The sequence below is a fragment of the Anguilla anguilla genome, chromosome 15 (genome assembly GCF_013347855.1).
Source record: "Anguilla anguilla isolate fAngAng1 chromosome 15, fAngAng1.pri, whole genome shotgun sequence".
NCBI classification, from domain to species: domain Eukaryota; kingdom Metazoa; phylum Chordata; class Actinopteri; order Anguilliformes; family Anguillidae; genus Anguilla; species Anguilla anguilla.
Window position 1 is genome coordinate 7,533,949 of NC_049215.1, and position 17,089 is coordinate 7,551,037.

At 48.5% G+C, this 17,089-nt stretch overlaps 1 protein-coding gene across 3 annotated transcripts in view; it reads right to left on the bottom strand.

Annotated features, from left to right (window-relative positions):
- Window positions 1-16,870, bottom strand: part of kalrna (kalirin RhoGEF kinase a) — a 164,394-nt gene extending 147,524 nt beyond the window's left edge. The window contains exon 1 of one of the 3 annotated variants that reach the window (XM_035393034.1): window positions 16,110-16,870. In XM_035393034.1, coding sequence (XP_035248925.1) covers window positions 16,110-16,176 — 67 coding nt within the window. In that variant the 5' untranslated portion in view covers window positions 16,177-16,870. The remainder of the gene's footprint in view (window positions 1-16,109) is intronic. The other 2 variants (XM_035393036.1, XM_035393038.1) reach the window with 2 other exon arrangements.
- Between the last annotated feature and the right edge of the window lie 219 nt (window positions 16,871-17,089).

Below are 17,089 nucleotides of genomic sequence, written 5' to 3' on the forward strand. Positions count from 1 at the left end.
ATGCTGGGATAGGCATCTCCGGTTTGGAGGTGTGAATTTCCATTTCCAGCCCGAGTGTCAACGACAAACGATGTTTTTGGTTTTTAGGTTTTCCGTTTTTAAAAAAAGCGCACGCGGACACCGTAGCCAGCAGCGTGCTCATCGGGAAGCTGACGGGTCACACGAGCCTCGACACATCGGGTCCTCGGAGGCTCCGTTGCTAGGCAGCGCTCGCGGCGTAGCGCACATGCAAAAAAAAAAGACCATTCTCTAAAGAGCTTCCATAATGCAAAGCCATCAATCTCCTGTCATCAAACAGTCACCCTCGCGCATTTCCAAACACCCAGCCATGTCAGAAACAAGGCTTTTCGATTGTCCTTCACGTTTCCCTCTCGCGGTTTGTGTGTCAGCTGTAATTACGGAGACCGCCTGGAGAAGGCACAAACCCAACGCAGAGAGCAAAAACCGGCCGTGTTTCATACGTCTCAGCACAACAGGAAAAGAAAGAAAAAGTACACTGTTGAAACGTACTGCTTTGCAGTTGCAGGTACATTTAGAATAAATGACCGAATAAACTGCACAGTAAACAATTAGAGCGAAAAGCTGAACATCTGTATCGAGAGTAAAATTTCCTTCCCCGCTGCTTGGAGTTTTGTTGGAATATATTTTGCTGCTTTCATTTGGGAGATGGCATAGCGAACATTTTTCAGTAATTGACTGTGAGTGAGAGTGAGAAGTTTCATCCAATGTTTCCACAGCACATTGCTGAAGTTTTTCGAAAGCAAATAAACTCACAGCTTTTCAACAAGACACAGCTTGCTTTGGTGCCGGTCACTGAAGAGCGCATTGGAAGTGCAGATTTATGTTGGGCTAGGTTCAGACGGGAATCGATACCGGCCACACATAAAAGTCTGACATAAGTCTGACTGGACAGACAAGGCTTCAGACTGGCACTGCTTCATCTGTCACCTGCAAATGAGACTTGTGACTGCAGGCAAGAGGTTAAGACTCCTAAAATCCCCACTGAGCAGCACAGTAGCAAAGTCAAATAAGGAAAGTCTTCTCCCAGCCTTGCCTCCCATAATGTAAATGTATATATTGTTTATATTATCATAGGCCATCTTTACAATAATGCATTTTTCATTTAGCTATATTTAGCTTCCTGCAGGGTAACATGCCAGATTGCGTTATTTCAGATAAATCTTAATTTTCCTTTAAGAAATGTGGCACAGAAAAGACCAGCTTCATTAACCCCAACACCACCAGCGGTGGCACGATGTCACTCTGAAATCAGTCACGTAAAAACCGGCTCTGTGGCTCCCCGGTTCCCACAGCGGCACTGGTTTGGGCCGTGGGCTACTGGGGCTCGCAGAGAGCCAGCAAACATGCAGCCGTGAACAATGCTGAGGGTGGCAGTGTAGTATAGTGGGTAAGGAACAGGTCTTAACCTAAAGATCACCAGTTTGGGTAGGACATTGCACCCTTGTGCACAGTACTTAACCTGCATTGCTTCAGTATATATCCAGCTGTATAATTGGATGCAATGGAAATGCTATGTAAAAACTTTGTAAGTCGCTCTGGATAAGAGCGTCAGCGAAATGCCTGTAATGTAATTTAATGTCATTCACGCAGAGGGCTCAGAAGACTAATAGCGTCTATGGTGAGGAAGCAGACAGAGGAGGCATCCTTATCCACAGTAAAATGAGTCTCTATAGAGGTGAAAGAATGGCTCTAATTACAATCTGCCCATTGCCGCGGCGACAGCTTTTAAATGGTCTCAGACAGCAATGGGCTCTGTTTTCCCTGGTTAGATCTGGTACAGAAACGATGCCTTTGGGCTCTATAGTGCGTGGATGTGCTCAACGACTATGAATGCCATCTGTGAGGACAACCTGCAATCAAAGCTCAGTGTGTTGTGGCAATGTATCTGCTTCAGTACTACAGGGCCTGGGGGCGCTACCAGCTTATTCAAAATGGCTGACAGCCTGGAAGAAAACAGAAACACTTTACACAGTTCTACAATCTGTGAAGCGGTGTAATATACACCAGAAGACGCGACTGCTCGCAGATGACGTAATGGCATAAGGTGTCTATGGCTCCTCTACAGTTTACTGTATCTGCGCTCTGATTGCTTCTCTCCATTAACCTGACTTTTCGTGACTGGATCAGAGTGAGATGTGACGGATTGTGATTGCGGAGATCAAAACGACATCAAGCCAGAGGCAGAAGCGATCCACTAATCACACTGAGGGAAAATAAAAAATATTCATGACTCGCAGTGTCAAATCCATCACTGCCGTTTCATTTCAAACGCAGCGAGAGCGAGTTAGCCGGCTTACAACTAAACAGACAGACACCAGCTGTCTGCTGCATTACACCTTGATTGCTGTTTTGATGGATATGCAAATGTACGTGAAAAAAAAAACATGGCTGCTCACACATCCCGACGAACAGCTAGCTAGGTAGTACCTCAAATTACCACCTCAAACCATCTGTTTTTATTTGGGAAAGTTGAGTCCCAGGTGACTTGTTAGACTGAAAGCCACAACACCAAGGCATTCAGTGTTGGAACCGGGTAGCGAGCGTACTGTGTACACCAGACACGAGGAAGCACCTTTCTGAGGACTCCTCCCCATCCCTTTGACTGGCCAATGAAACTCTTTAATCCCACCGCACTCCAGCAGAAACTGTCCCCCAATAAGAATTGGGCTAAATCAGGACAGTCGGGACATCTGCTCTTCATATCAATGCATCATTTAGATAAGTTTCAATGGTTTCTTCTTTTTTTTTTTGCTCTTTACAAAACATGCTCTTTCCAAGTAACTGCTTTTCCCGTCAGTGCTTGACCCTGAGAGGAAAAGCTCATTAAACCGCAGTGACCTGGAGATGTTTTCCAAAACCTACCATTCATCTTTATAGAGTACCTGACTGAAAGATCTCTATTAGGATCTCAGAACTGGATAACATCCTGCAGTCATTACTGCAGCCGTTTGACAGGGGAAAAAACAGCTCGCATATTTTCACCTTCCCAAGAGAAAGGATTGAGGTGACTTTTGCGTGCTAACCTATATCACATTTGGTAATTACAGATCATATTCTGGTCATGTAAAAATGAACTCCACAGTAAGTAAAGGCCATTTAGAAGAATTGCCAGTGCTAGTGACTCTACCCTTTCTGTTTGGGCCTGGAATGATTCAAAATCCCCCCCAAAATCAGTGGGAAGGCCTGGGAGTGTTACCTTATCCTACGTAATACGAGGTCCTGAGAAGGACTTGTGCCCAATCAGATAACAGTGGAAAATCATTACGCTGCCAGCATTAAATCCCATCATATTATGGGACAAACTGGTCAATCCAGAAGCATGAGCTATGTGTTAAGCAGCAGTTTATTTTGAATTGTGTAAAATACCCAGGGAACTTTTTTTTTTAACTAGGGAAACAAATATACTATCGAAAAACACTGAAAACTGACGACCAAGATTTATTTTCTAAGGTGATGGGCTTAACCAAAACAACATACTGTGCATAGTTCATTTCACAACATCCAGATACAGACACAAACTTGGTTGTTTACAGATGCAATGCATTATGGGATGAGTGCTTCACTCAGCCAGGTCTCATCTAAGATTCAAATACGCAGCACTGCTGCCCGACTGCCCAACTGATTCTTCCAAGTTTTTGCAGAAAAGAACAAATTATAAAGAGGAAACATAGGATCATACAATAATAACAGGCACAATATACTGTAGACTATGCTTTTAAAAAGGTTTTTTGTTCTGAACAGGAAATAGGTGAAATATTTATTTCTCCAAACAGCTGCTGTTTTCAGTTGTGAGAGCAGGGCAGCAATGCATTGTGGGTAAGGGAACAGTGCTTTGAGGCCAGAAAACTGCAGGTCTGAAATGCAGCTGGGACCACGCTATGGTACCCTTGAGCAAGGCAATATAGCTGAATTGCCTCAGAAAATTTCCACCTGTATAAATATGTAAAATACACACTATAAGTCACCTTGTATAAAGACCACTGCTACCCAAAACTAATGCTTATGTAAAAATCAGAGCTTTGCAGGAACCTACCTGTTTCTAGGAAGTGCTGCTGTTTTGAAAAAAGTTGCCCATTGCAACTCAAAGCTCTGAGTTTCCTTGAACTTGAAGATTGCTGTTGGAGCCCCAACCTCAACTTGGACTGAATGTACATTAAAACTCTGAATAAAAATCTGAATTACAATACTCTGTGGAATCAGACTACAGAAGGGTCTATTCCCAAATATGACATGCTAATTGATTAATCAGTTCACAGCTGTTAAGTGTCATAATTTACTGAAACTTATCATCTTTAACCAAGTGATGTAAAATGAACCACAGGGAACCCAGACTGACCAGCGTAACCAATTCTGTTCATATTTGAAATGTAATGATAAATTATTAATTTTCTGCCTCTGTTTTACCCACACTGGTTAGTGAGCCGAGTTTGTTTTTTGTTTTTTTGTATTTTTTTGGTTTCAGCAATGAGGGTATTTCAGACCAGCATCTACTACAGATGCACCTTTTACACAATCTGTTTAGTCAATTGTGGTTTAAGGTCTAGAGCCCATTTTCTACTACGGATCTGCCTGTACCAAGAATAACCGCAAGAAAGCTGAGATACAGCCGACCCAATTAGAAGCACCGCTTCAATTGCCAGTGACATTGCTTTTAAACACAATTTGCACAAGTCAAAAATACCTCTAAATAACACAGCTTACTCAGCTAACACTGTTCCAAGCCCCATTAAAAAGTGCAGTTGTGAAGGGTGTGATTTTCATTCAAGGGGAAAAGAATGGGAAAATAGCTACCGTGTTAGAGGTATTTAGTAGCGTGATGTTGGCCCACAAGGGGATGGGAACGCTGCTGTGCAGTGCAGTACAGCTTTACTAGCGGCAGGGCTAACAGGAATGCTTTCTCCCTCATCTTGGCCAGGAGGACTGGGGGAAAATGAAGCCCTTCATACAGAGAGTCAGCGGCTACGCTGCATTTTCCGGCCGTCCACGCTACGCACACGCCAGCGCCGTCCAGCCCTCTTAAACCGCGGAACGCAGTATCAGCGGGAAGGGGCTTCACATCCACACAAGCCTCTTACTGAGTTTAACCAGTGGAGCTGAGAAACCACAATCGCCCATTACCCATTTTTCGACAGACCGTTTTCTGGCTCGCTTCTGCAGCTGCTAAGGGGCATTCAAGCTCACAGGAAAAAGAAAGAACAGCAGGATGGTTTTACTGCCATTTCTGAATGTGAAAAACCAGCATGTGATCTCTCCTTCTCCCTCTCCCACTCTCTCTCACTCTCTCTCCCACTCCCACTCCCTCTCTCTCTCTCCCTCTCCTTCTCCCTCTCGTCTTCCTCACACAAACACACACACACACACACACACACACACACACACGCATGCACACACACACCCAAAACACACATTCACACTCAATTAGCTTAAACTTCTTAGTGTGGAAAACAAATGTTTAAAAAAATTAAATCATAATATGTATAACATGTAACATGACTTATTTGTGTGCTTTATTTTCTCCCATATTGCCAAATTGAATTATGGTGTCCATGCAGTCATGCTACTTAGCTCACAGAATGCAGCTGTGTGCCTTCATGCGTTCCCTAATCGTAGCCCCGTTCATTCGCTTGGGTTAAGGAGTGATGGTGCCTCTGGTGCACCCACCAGCCTGTAATTTGTCCAACAGTCACAAGATGTCAGCCCAGGCTGTACAATGAGATTAGTAATTAGCTCTCGTTAAGCAGTCATCCCACTGGTTTCTTCACGGTGTCGAGGTAATTGATCATCTCGTTACCGCAAACTGGGAAATTAGCACACTGACAAACCAGATTCCACGAATTAAGTAAATAGGGAAGGAAAACAGAGTCACTGGCTAGATAACAAAGAGTGTCCTTCTCCCTGGCTCCCATCTAAAGCAATATACCTAATGGCTGGGGGAGAGTGAATTATGTCATTCTGATACCTTGTTGCCTTTTGTCAGCATTACCGAACACTTACATCACAGCTTTGATTTAGAGGAGGGGCTGAGCCGCTCAGTCCGACAGACTGAATTAGACAGAAAAACCACAGGTCAAAGCTCCCTTAAATCTCGCCTGACTCACGTTACCGCCCGTGCTCGGACCTCCTGCGTTTAGAGGATGTTGTTTACCTTGGCACGGCCTTCGCCAGGCTTGTGCCGTGTTCCTTAATCCGGCAGCTGCGGGGGTTCACCAAACCGGCAAACGTTGTTACCGCGCTCGAGCCGCAGTGAGAGGACCTCATCTGCCACCTCACCGAAAAACACCATAAGGCACTAAAAAAATCCCAGACCAGACAACGAAGAACAGTTTTTCCTCACAAGTTTCTGTCCAGTGATAAATCCATGCAATCCTAAAGTAAAGTAAAAAAAAAAAAGTGTTCTACTACAGAATGTCAGAGGATTCGGCCTCAGGTTATAAACAGTCTAACCGCCCTTCACTTGTCTGTAGAGGCAGCCGTTAATGGTAGCGCCCCAATTCCCTCTGTCGTTTTTCTACATGGGACTAAGGTCTTTTGTACAGCTGTGATGATCTGAACGTTCCCCAATGAACCGTTTCTCCAGATGTTTCCAGTAAGGTCACATATATGGGTATTAGTAGTCAGAGGCGCTGAATTTGGCCACGCACTCTTCGGGAGTGCAACTGTAATCCCTGAGCGTCTGTAATTCCATCTTCCAGACATACGGTCGGTGACATTGCTAAAAACCCTCCTCCAATATGCTCCAGCGGTTCGCCGAGCTCTGTGAGGCAGACACGCATAACTCTACCTGCTAATGTATCTCAGAGCTCTTACTCAGAGTTCCCCCCCCCCACAGAGCGCAGCTCTCTCCGCCTTGCGCCTGGGCCACAGGCTCCTCTGCGCAGCGCCGCAGCGCAGCGTGGCTTTCGGCAGCTGCATCGGCAGCTTCGGGGCGGATAACTCAACCGCGAAGACCCGGAATGTTCTCCCCAGCGCTCCGCTCCGCTCACGCTCAGCGGCAGTCCGCACGTTTCTCCAGCTCTCATTAACCACAGGAGAGTTTTCTTTTTTTTGTTTTTTTTTTTGGAATTTCTAGTGTAAAAAAAAAAGTCAGTGTTCTAGAACTCTGCTGCTTTTAATTAGCAGTACTGATTGTGACATCACCATTTAGAATGTTCAGTTAAGAACATTCTAATCGCGTGTTTGTGATCTCACACCTGAAAGGGTTAAAGCCTAGTACCAGAAACCAGGTCAGAGAATCCCACTCAGAAAATGATTCATTCATTGGACGGCCGGTGTCACGGACCAACACATCGGTGGAAGTGGGTGCCAGATGCCACAGACCCGGATTTTTTCGAGAGGGCTCTCTGTCGGTAGATGCTATTAGTCACTAACTCCCTCTCCTGCTTTACTCTCGCTGAGCTAAACGGTCCCACGGTGGAATTGTGCAGCGAGGAACTATGTAGAGCGAGCGCGCCGATATAAGGGAGATATTAGGGGACGCGCCGTGCCGTGCGCGCTTGTAATCGCAGGCAACGAAGCGATTTACGGCGCACACGCGCTCCCCGCTGGGCCTAGCGCAGGGGCCGCTTCCACGTGTGACGCACCGCTCGGCCTCCGGCCCGGGCCAGGAGAACTCGTTCCGCCGCCGTGCGCTAATAAAACAGGGAGAACGGGCCCGCGGAGAGAAGCCTGCTCATCAATGAGCTCATTCCCCCCCTCTGTTCCCTTTCCACCCCCCCCCCCCCCCCGCTCCCACATCCCCACCACCACCCCCCAAGCAAATGAGGAACAGCACCCCGGTCCACATCAGAGAGAGAGAGAGCGAGCCGTGGGGACCGAAGCGCTCGGTACATTTACACGGCGCGGTTTCACATCAAACGCGGTGCCGAGGATGGGCCATTAATAAGGCGGGCGCGTCGCGAGAGCCTTCCTCGTCTTCGTCTTCGTCTTCGTCTCGTCCCGGACGGCCGTTCCCGGGGAGGCTCACGAAGCTCCCGAACTCATAAAGACGCACGAAGCGACAGGACGGGGGCCGCGTCGCCGCGCAACCGCCAACTCCCCCGATCGAGAGAAAAAGACGCTTTCCGTTCCGTGAGAACGGGCCGTTATAAACCTTAAGAAAAATAAATAAATAATAACGACGCCGGATGGTTTGGATTAAGTAAACTAATCCAAAATGGGAATTTGTAAGCTCAGCACGGACAATGATTCCATTATTTCGTCTTTTCCCCCTGGGGAGTGAAATTAGGGAGCCGCGCTATATAATTTTAATGCTTTCCACGGCTGAGGCCGAGGCCCGAACAATGGCTTTTTTTCATTCGCCGTTCGGAGCGGCGCGCGCGGGGGGGGGGGGGGGGGTCTCCGGGAAAGCACCGCCTCCTCGCCGCTCGGGCTGGTCGTCACAGTAACGGGACCGTAATCGCAGTCCTGAGACCGCAGCGGTTGGAGACGACGCGTGTCGTTTCACTCCCATCTCCGCTATCGCCTTGCTTGTACCCTCGCCCTCGGCTACTTGGCACGCGTCCCTAGCGCTTCACTTGTCACCTATTTAATACGGTCTGCATTCGGCGGAACCGCGCGCGAAAAGCATCGCTCCGGAGGGTTAAAAAAAAAAAAAAAACACACAGACGATGGAGGGCTGAAATTACAGGCTGACACAACTCAGCCTAAAAGCGTCTTTAAACTTGACCTCTCCGCCCTCCATTTTGTCAGCGGGATCGGCCCGGAGGAGCGGGGCGAGGGGAGCGAAAACGGTCTCTCGCCTCTCCCGGGGTCCTCTCGCGCTGTGTTTTTCTCCGCCCCCCCCACCCTCGCCTCCTCCGCGCTTGGGCTCCGGCGAAACACGCCGCTCGGAAAGCATTGGCGCGGCAGCCCTCGCCGGAGCGTGACGGCGTCCGTGCCTCGCCCCCGCCCCCCCCCCCCCCCCCCCCCGCGCTCCAGGACGCATGCTGGACGCAGCGTGAGCCGCCCCCTCTCCACTCCACCGCGCGGTCCGGCCCCGCCGTTCAGGAGCGAAGTTTAACCCCCGAGGTCGCCGCCCCTCCGCAGTGCGTCTGTCGCCCCTCTGGCTCTGTACCATGAACGCACGCGCCACAGGGCGTGTAAACGACCTTGCGTTCAGACCGCCCTACTGCACGCCCTACTGCACGCTACTGCGTGCTAAGGCACAGACTGTGGGAGACGCAGGGTTCCAGGACATGCAACCTGAATTTTAGGGAGGAGGGTTTGGCCATTTCTCAGTGTCTTGGCACTGTGCTAAACTTGACCTCTGCGCACCCCTAAACAAGACAAAACACCGACAGCAATGGAATTCAATCCAACCTCTGTGTGGTTCATCTTTAACTCTGAGCACCAAATGTAAGCAAGCGTTACCTTTGGGGTCTGTTATAGTATATTTACAGAGTAAGTAAGCATCCCCTTGTGAATTGCATGAAATACGCTCACGCACAAGAGAAAAAAAAAGCACTGATGTGGTTAACATAAATACCCCCTCATTTTCATGGCGCTCCGTGTGCAGTGCATCATGGCCCAAAGCGTGAAGCTTTTTACTTCACATATCAGTGAACACAGCAGGAATACACCGGGACCGAAGCAAACAGGACATTAAATATTGAAGGGCGCTCTCACACTCTATCCCATGTGACATTGTGGTTGACTCTGAGTCACTGCCACCCCCCCCAACCCCACCCCCCTTATGTTGATGGGCATTAGAAGCTCCACCTCTGACAGACCACCCCAGTCAGGGATAAGGATGCCTTGCTTATTATTATTACAGCACAGAAAAAGAGCAAGCTAAGCTTTTCATTGCAATAACATTAGTATCTCCAATTCCATTTAGCCTTCATATCGAAGCAGCTTTGTACTCAACGTTATTACCCCTAAGACTTCCTGTTCCCACCAGTAATACAGGCTGCCATCAGAGGAGACTGCCTTGAGCCCTGGACTCTAAGAAGCCTCTTAGCTTCCCCCTCTTCATACTGAATCCCTCTTTCTCTCCCACTTTCTCGTTCTCTTTTTCTCTCTCCCTCCCTATCTCTCTACCTCATCATCCCTCCATCTCTCTCTGTCTCTCTCCCCAACCATCTCTCCCTCTCTCCCTCTTTCTGTCACTCTCTCTCTCCCTCGCCGTCCCTCCCTCGCTCCCTCTCTCTCCCTCCCTTCCTTCCTTCCTTTCCCTCTCTCTCTCTCGCTCTCTCTAAGGGGAGAGGTGTGTCCCCAGATCTTGCCACCCCAGTGACCTCAGTCCTGAGTCACCATGTTGGCCAGCGCAGATCAGCCAGCAGCAGCCCTTCCCCCCGGAGGAACACTTACAAACAGCGAGTAAGAGGCGCTCAGACCGGAGCCTGTAATCTTTACACACTCAGCAGCGCTGCGCTTGACTTACGAGCCTGGGCCCTTATACCCCCCCCCCCCCCCCCGTTCAAGAGTCATCTCCCCCCGGTCCTCACACTAATGGTATGAGTGGCTAATTGGACTTTTAGAAGGGGCAACGGCACGCTTGACCCCGGTGTAATGAGTTTACTCCTGACTCTGCGCCGCCTTGTCATTATAACACGAGGCCTCTCATTGGCTCCATCTGCTCAAACGGAGGAGCTGCGTCGAAGATCAATAGCTATTGGCGTACGACCATATGATCTTTATAAGGTCAAAAAACAATGGAAGCGCTGGGAAAACCCCGCATGTTTGTCCTTTTGCTGTAAGCCCACCGTTAACTGGGAATGAAAAGACTCGGAAAACCGGTATTATTCACCAATCACGAATCTCGGTCACATCATTCTTTGTTCGATTGGCAGAAGCACATCTTAAACCTTGCTCACTGAAGAAATTCAGGTTTACTTCCTTCATGAAGAGCACAGCATCTGGGCACTAAATCTATAACCTTGTGGTTACAAACCCAGTCCTTTAATCTTTATGACTCATTTTGGGGACCCTATAGACCCTTTATTTATTTATTTATTTTCAAGTGCATTCTAGTCCAGGTCTGTGGTGCATTAAGCTCTGAAATCTGTTTAATTCTAATGCCAACAATTGGAACACACATTATCGAGACTTTAGCCATGCTCCTTGTCTTCTTTTGAAGCCTGTATTGCTATAATCTTCACTACGCATGAACATCATGAAGGCTTGCCACAGAGTTCCCTACAACCTGCAAGGCCCTTGTGGATTATGCCAATTTGAGTTTATACGGGGGACATGGAATCATTCATAGAGAGGCTAAAGCAGGAAGTCTCAGCAGATTTACACTTCCTGTGTTTTATAAACACAGTTCAAAGTTCAAAGAGCTGAGCTCGCACAGCCACCTTGGACAAATTTTGGTAACGCAGCAGTACAAATCACACAGCTGCCCTCCCTGTATCTGCTTCACTGAGAAATAATTGAGGCTTGTCTTTAATAATTAAGGTGAGCGGCGTCAAACAATTACAATGCTGATTAATCGCTGACAATATTAAGAATGAACTGGTGATCATGTTTTAAACCCAGATTTAAATGAGTCCAAATTAAACTGTTGAAACACGAATCCTCAAGAGAAATGCACACACAGTAAGAAACCTGCCCTGGTTCCATAAAACATCCACAGCACTCAAACTATAAGGAGAAGCACGCCAGGCGTGAATCATGAGGTCACAGCTAGACGCACCCTTTGAAAACACTCAAAAATACAATGAAGAGATTAGCCTCGTTTCCAGCTCCTGCACATTACTAGCCAGTGCTAGTCAGCTGTGACCTGCTTTTTGAGTGGCCACACTCATATAAACTCTTTGAGTTACACGCCTTCCTTACTCCAATAAATGTTTGCTGCAAATCAGAGGCTGCTCTCCCTTTGTGTTTTTGTTATCGGATAGCCTTTTTTAGCACCTAGACATTTCCCTTCTTGTCAACTACCCATCACTTAAAAATTCAGCCACATCTGCTGCACTGTTTCGACTGAGAGTAAAGCAAAGAGACTGAGTTTCCTCTCGCCCCACAACCACAGCAATAAGCCTTTATGAAGTCATTGTGCGTGCGTTATAAACGTACACATTCGGCTATAAAATGCGCAAAAAATTTCAATCACGACATTATAAAAATAAAAACGGATTTCCAGGGGACGAGCAGTAATGCTGAATACACGTATGTCCTGCGGGAGCAGTTTTATCAATTTCTCTAAAAGCCTTCGTTGTAGTAATGGATGAGCTAGCTCAGCTAATAAGATCCAACTCCATTACCCTCCCAGCCTAACTACCCCCTTCCACAAAAGTGGCATATGGTTAGACTTTAAGGAGTTCCAGACTGCTGCTTTTTAAGAGAGAGGGACTTCCCCGTTCCCCCACTCCTCTGTGTCAGATCATGACTCAATAATCCCCACAAATCTTCCCTCACTCTCTCCCCAGTTACCTCGGTGCTTTCTGCTGTCCAATTAGCCATCTGCCAGGCCCGTGGTGCGGCGCAGACTGAGCACGCTCCCACCAGGGGGGTGGGGGGGAGTGGCGTCGGCAGTGCCATTGTTCCGGGGGTGACAGTGGGGAATCGGGTCCTATTGTTCTGTCCCTGCGCCCCCCCTCCCACCCCCTTCCCAAACCCCCACCCCCCTTTTCCCGGTTTCAAGCAGCAGGGCCACGGTTCGCGGAGCAGCCGTCGCGGTACCAGGAGGGGGCGGGGCTTTGCTCGCCCAGCGTGGGCCCAAAGCCAAGGCCCGTCTCGCTGGAGCCTGCCTCGCGGCCCTGCTGGAGAGGAACGCGCTCGATCTGCGGCGTTCTCCATCCGCGGCGTCTCCCGGGCGACCGCGCCGATTTCGGAACGGCGTCCGCGATCCCTCGCCCGCGTACCGCGCCGCCGATGTGCCCGGGAGACGCCGTTTCACCCTGCACCACTTTGCCGAAAAACCCAGCGACGCAAAGGGAGCTAGCGAGATTAGCACCCTGAGGAGCCCACAGACAAAACAACAGACTAAAGTAAATGAGACAGAGGGAATCCCCATAAAGGGAGCACTTAGGGACTGCTTCTCCCTGGACTGGTCTGCACGTAGGCACGCAGGACTCTCACTCTCCCCTGCTCACACCGCAGAGTCACACACATCACACAGACACCGTCACTGAGACAGAAAGCCTCCAAGTAACCACATGTGCAGCAACATCTGTCACACCCTGGTGTCCATATTAAGTCATCTACCTTCAACTAGTCTTGTTTTCATTTTTTTTTTTTTAAAGTACCAGGATTTAGAATGATGTAACCTGGGCAACTTGGGCTTGCTTTAAATGACTAATAAGACAAATAAAATGTAGAGTGAACACACATGTGCGGGTACCGGAGAAATGGCGTCCTCTCTTATCACAAGCAGCACTGGGGTCTGAAAGTTGAGGTCACCACACAGACCGGCTCCTCAGGGGCACGAAAACCAAACCAGCTGAACCAACACACTGAGGAGCCCTCACAATGTGTCACTGAATCCACAGCCATGGCTGGCACCGGGGGGGGGGGGTCCTGCGTCTCAATTATGAACGAACCCCGCACCGAAGAGACACACCCCATCGAAAACATCACAGGACCCCGACGCCCACTCTCGCGCTCCGCCCTCAGCGCGAGGTCGACTTTGCGATGATGCAGGGAAAACCGCCTTCGGCCAAAAGTCTAATCACGTAATGAATTCATTAGGTTAATGAGCTCCTTGTAAACACTTTGCCAAGAGACCCAGTCGGCTTCCGCCGCCGGGTTGCCAGATTTCACTGGGCCGCGCATCACTCAGCGGGAAAAGCCTCCCGAAGACAGCGGGGGGCTGAGGCAACCCAGATATCGATCCGGGAGCCGGCCGCTGCCAATCTCCCTGGAGTTATTACCCGGGCCGAGGATGCAAAGACTTAGCGCGCCACTAAGGCTAAAAAACAAAAACAAAAAACAGCAGTAGCGGTAGCGGTAGGCCCATCTGCACGGCCTGCGATAATAGCCGCCGCTCACTCTGGCCAATAGCAGCGCGCCCCGGAGGAAAGGGCAAATCCGCCATTCTCAGGGCTGAGCTCTGTATGAATGACAAGCCTGGAGGGCAGGCCCAAAGGCCGCGTGTGCAAGTGTGGCTAAACACTACAATCGGGGGGGGAGGGAATTAAAGTTTGTATTGGAGGTTAATCCACCCCCGAGCCCTGAATAGGCAGGCCGGGGGTATCTCTGGCAGCGCCGGGCACATACGAGCACTTTACCCCGGCTTTCAGCGCGCCGTTATGAATGGATGGCTGCTCGTTCAGCCGTGTGATGTATATCTTTGTGGGGCAAACAGCCGCTCCCGATTAGCGCCGCGGAAGAAGCGGGGGCCCCAGAGCGGGCCCCGGCCCCGTTTCTCCGGGGTACAGCGCTCGCCAATCTGCATCAGCGCGTCGGGTGACCGGGAACCACGGGAGACGGCCAGCCCTGCCCCTCCATGGCAATGCCACACTCCTTGCCATTGGCTTTTTTAAAATGCGGCTTGCCATCTGGTCATTTATGTTCCACCAGAATTGTTTTTTTTTTTTTTTTTTAAAGCAGCCCAGCTGCACAGACCTTGACTCCAGAGACAATGTTTTCTGATTCTTCTTTCCTATCAACATCCTCTTTCCCTGCATAAATCTGCTCCGAGTTCAACAAATGAGCCCCCTCCCACACCCTCAAATGAGTCGGAATCAGTGCAAGGACACCGGTTCCTGTAAAGAACAGACCATTCAAATATGACCTTCCTTATTCAGATCTCACAAACCACTCCTTGTTCTGTAGGAAGCCTATTAATGAAATCAGAAATAGAAAAAATCATATTTCCATCTGAATCAGCGGAAAGCCGCTTCTCACTTTCGTATCTGTGATTCACATCTGTAATGTATATGCATTTTGGATGAAACGCAGGTATTCGGCCACTGAAGTTAACGCCGCATCGGTTAGCGCCGGTTTGCGGCGGCACGCCTGGAGGGTGGGGTGCGAATGGGAAGGGGGGGAGGCAGAGTAATAGGAGCGGGAGGCTTGTGGGGGGGGGGGGGGGGGGGGGGGGGGGGGGGGGGGTGAGAGCCATAGCCTGTCCTGAAGCAGCCCTGTGCCATAGTGGGACAAAGCTCCACTGCCCGGGGTAGGCACACTCATCCCAAGCAACGGCGCAGTCACCCGTGGACTGGCCTCGCATTAAATACCCCGCGATGCCCGGCACGCCTCTTTGTTCCGTCTCTTTCACTGGTTCTGTGGGGTTCCTGTCTTCCATTTGACTTTTCTCAACAAAATGACAGTGTCCATAAATGCATTGTTATTTTAAATTAGCATTATAAAACTGAAATATACGTGACATGACGTTACAGACAGATGTAACACCCTGATAAGACAGACCGTAGTGTGGATGCTTAAGATTTCTTGTGCTACAAGCCTCAAACCCAATAAACCATTCACACAACAACCAGTAAAGATGCTAGTAATAACATTGGGCCCGACAACAGCACAGAGAGCCATACTACACATTTAAATGACAAGTTCTATATTAAACGGGGTTGAGTAGTATGGACTAAAACATTGGCCTAGAACAGAATAAGACTTAATTGTCTGGAGAATCTGAAAAGTGGTACTCCATCTTACAGTTTACTGTAGCAAGATACTAATGTGTAGAATTTGCTATTATCACCACATTGTGCCCGAATCTGCTAGTAGACACGGAGTGAATAGAATATGCAACTGTCAAACTGAGGCAGGAGATAGCATGCATTAGTTTATTAGTTTTTTTTCAGTTATTGTGTAAATAATGATGCCACTGTGTATTTGTTTTATCTAGTTACACAGAAGAATAAGAAAAAACATTCGTGGTACGAACTCACGGAATATGTATGTTTGGTAATGCCACTGAGAAGGCTGGGTTTTCCAGTTTCTTTATGCTTCTCTATATATCTTTGTCTCCCGAAGGAAGCCTTGAATAACCCGATTTTTAACCTAGCGGGCATGGAAAAGATTCTGACACTGGTGATGTTCAACAATGACACAAACAATGGTTGAGCTCCGCTACCCTACTGCACGGACTAATGCAGGGAGTTCTACATCCTTTGTCGTGCATAATTCCGCACAATGTGTACAATGACTTAAGGCTGCCAAACGGATACAAGTTGTTTCGGGGTTAAACACAGCTTTTGATATCATCCTACCTGTTTTGAAAAACGCGTCCGTGTCTGAATCGTTAGGTCCTTCCTCGGCTGCTTCAGCGGAATTCATATTTTCTCCCAGTTGATTTCAGAGGATATTTTAACGCCAAGTAAATCCAGTCTGTAACAAAATCAGTGCACGATCACCTCCATATTCTTGTGTTCCCCGGTCGCAGCTGTTCGTTTTCCAGTCGTGGGTTTCCGTCCGTGTTATTAGCTGGCTACAAAGAACAGCTCTGCATTTCGGTCTATTGTTTTGTTTCCAGCCTCCCTTCAGCTGCTCCGGCGCCACAAAAGAAATACACACAGTGCATGTGACATAAGGAGGAAGCAACAAGATCCTCCACAATTAATCTACGTTACAGCAGTTGCACGGTGTCGCTGTGGATGTTTCACATAGCGAGCATAATTTCAGCATCCTTAAAACGAGCCGTGTAAAGCCGAGGCTCCTACATATGGCTGCGTTACAACGGTACCCTCGTATATGTTTGTGATGTCATGAAAATCTGCATAATGAAAGTGAGTGGTCTGGTGCAAGACGCGGGTCTGTGTTTTTTGTCAAAATAAAAACTCCATCTCGAGGAACTGAACCAGTCTTTCCTCAAATAGACCATCATTCATAGTGAAATCCGCCCATCGCGCTGGTAAGCGTGTTTGTATCAACAGGGGTATCTATCCCTAACAATAGCACGGAGTTCTCCACACCCTCTTTCTCCGCGTCTTCTCCGCGTCCCCTCCCTCTCGCTCTCGCTCTCCCTTTATCACTCCTACAAAAATTTTGCGAAGGCTCGAAGCCCATTCACAGTGATGCCGATCAGTTTGAGGTAAATAAATAGGACACCTTTTAACGCCAATGATGATTCAGGCCATGTGACATTTTAATTAAATTAACTTGAAACTGTCCTGGCATTTGGGCTGAACTGTTCTCTCTTCTTTACGACCCACCCCGTTATCGCTATTCGGTAATGCGCTAGAAGCAGTAT